We start from the raw sequence: 1,693 nt of genomic DNA on the forward strand, positions 1-1,693 counted from the left end.
AAAAAAAAAAAAATACATAAAACATTTTATAATAATAATAATCAAAAATAATATAAATCCTAAAATTATATTGTTATAATACACGAATTAAAAACCTTAGTCATATTGATACATATAATTCACTTTTAGTATTATTTTCTTTTTTGTTATCATTCAGGTTATCATTTATTTAATGTCATATTATCACTATTATACACTTTATAATATATATAAAAACGGTTTATTTTATAATATATATCCAAATGTGAATATGTTATTCTTCAAAATCACTCGTATTTGAAAACATATCCACTTCATAGACACTTTACAGATGTGCTTATTTGTTCAATAAATACCCTACTAAATTAGTTCCCAAACCACCCGAAAACTTGTAAGGATATGCATTTTCTACATCAGGTTCATTGTGTTCATCGTTTTCATCGGGTCCATCCGTTCCATCAGTTCCATCTGTTCCATCTGTTCCATTTGTTCCATTTGTTCCATCTGTATCATCTGTTCCAACTTTTCTAACTTCTCCAAATATTCCATCGCTATCATCAGAGGTATCGCTTGAATCAGTTCCAAAAATTTCACTTAGTCCATAAGTTGTACTGCACAAAGTGCCTGTGCAAGATGTTATACTCAACTGGCTTACATTGCTTACATGGGTGCTAGTGGGTGAAGCACTACCAACGGTTTCATATATGTGCTCTACCTCATTCTCACTACCACGACGACCATCAATTGGAGTTTCATATGCCTGATTTTGAGTGGATACAGTCGGCAATAAAGTTTCTCGCAATCTTGAATCTCCTGCGGTTGAACCTACACGATTACGTGATGGATATGTACTACCTGTACGTCTATATGACCTCGTCGTTGGTCCATGTGTTATTCTGTTACCACGGTGTGGTGATCTATGTCTTCTACCAAAATTGCTCCCATCTACATAACATGGATTAAGTGCACTGTAAACTACTCTATGACAGCGCTTCTGCATATATGTTTTGCTTAACTAAAAAAAATTAAAAGTATAAGTAAAAAAAAATTGTATTATCACAAAATTTTTTTTAACGATTTAAAAAATACATGTAAAAAAATATATGTAAAAAAATACATATATTTAAATTTTTATATTTTAACTTACTTTAAAGACAAGATAAACGCTTATAAGTAGTATTATCATAATTAATAAAGCTACTATGACATATAATATTAAAATTATTTGTTGTAAAGAATCGTCAACTGGCGAATTAGTTGTATTAGCAAAATTTCTCTCAATTATACGCAACTGGTTTTCAGGAGTTGTGTATTGCTGTGTATTATTTAATAAGTTTTCAGTTATATTTTGTGTAATCTGTTGCGTGTTATTCTCACACAAAACTGTACTCAAAGTAGTTGCATTTGTTTCTAACGTGTTTGTTGCATTTTCATTTAAATTAGTCAAATTTAATGGAAATGAATCACCTAGGGTTGGATATTTTGCAGCCATTTTTTTAGGTTGTAAATTTTTTTTTTTATAAAAACACAATAATATAAAATAAAAAAAAATTACAACATAAAATTTTTTTTGATATTTTTGCACATTATTTATAAATAATGCTACAACATGTTTTGTAATGTAATAATGTGTAGAAATATTTATAAAAATTAAATATAAAAGTAATTAATTTTATAAATGTATTTATAAAAATTGATGTCATATAGTATACTA

At 27.9% G+C, this 1,693-nt stretch overlaps 1 protein-coding gene across 1 annotated transcript; it reads right to left on the reverse strand.

The window, feature by feature from the left end:
* Window positions 1-87: 87 nt before the first annotated feature.
* On the reverse strand, window positions 88-1,470 carry LOC111529864 (dentin sialophosphoprotein-like). Its single transcript, XM_023196880.2, has 2 exons — window positions 1,127-1,470; window positions 88-994 (listed from the first exon to the last, which is right to left on the reverse strand). Exons 1-2 carry the CDS (start codon window positions 1,163-1,165, stop codon window positions 317-319), a joined length of 717 nt encoding a protein of 238 aa, XP_023052648.2. The 5' UTR covers window positions 1,166-1,470; the 3' UTR covers window positions 88-316.
* Between the last annotated feature and the right edge of the window lie 223 nt (window positions 1,471-1,693).

This window comes from Piliocolobus tephrosceles, unplaced genomic scaffold, assembly GCF_002776525.5.
Source record: "Piliocolobus tephrosceles isolate RC106 unplaced genomic scaffold, ASM277652v3 unscaffolded_27714, whole genome shotgun sequence".
NCBI lineage: Eukaryota > Metazoa > Chordata > Mammalia > Primates > Cercopithecidae > Piliocolobus > Piliocolobus tephrosceles.

What these genes read in the sequence shown, in the direction of transcription:
- LOC111529864 (XM_023196880.2), bottom strand. Translation starts at nt 1,165, where the DNA reads ATGATAATACTACTTATAAGCGTTTATCTTGTCTTTAAA. An exon ending in GCGTTTATCTTGTCTTTAAA is followed by an intron (nt 995 to 1,126) that starts GTAAGTTAAAAT and finishes AATTTTTTTTAG; the next exon opens with TTAAGCAAAACATATATGCA.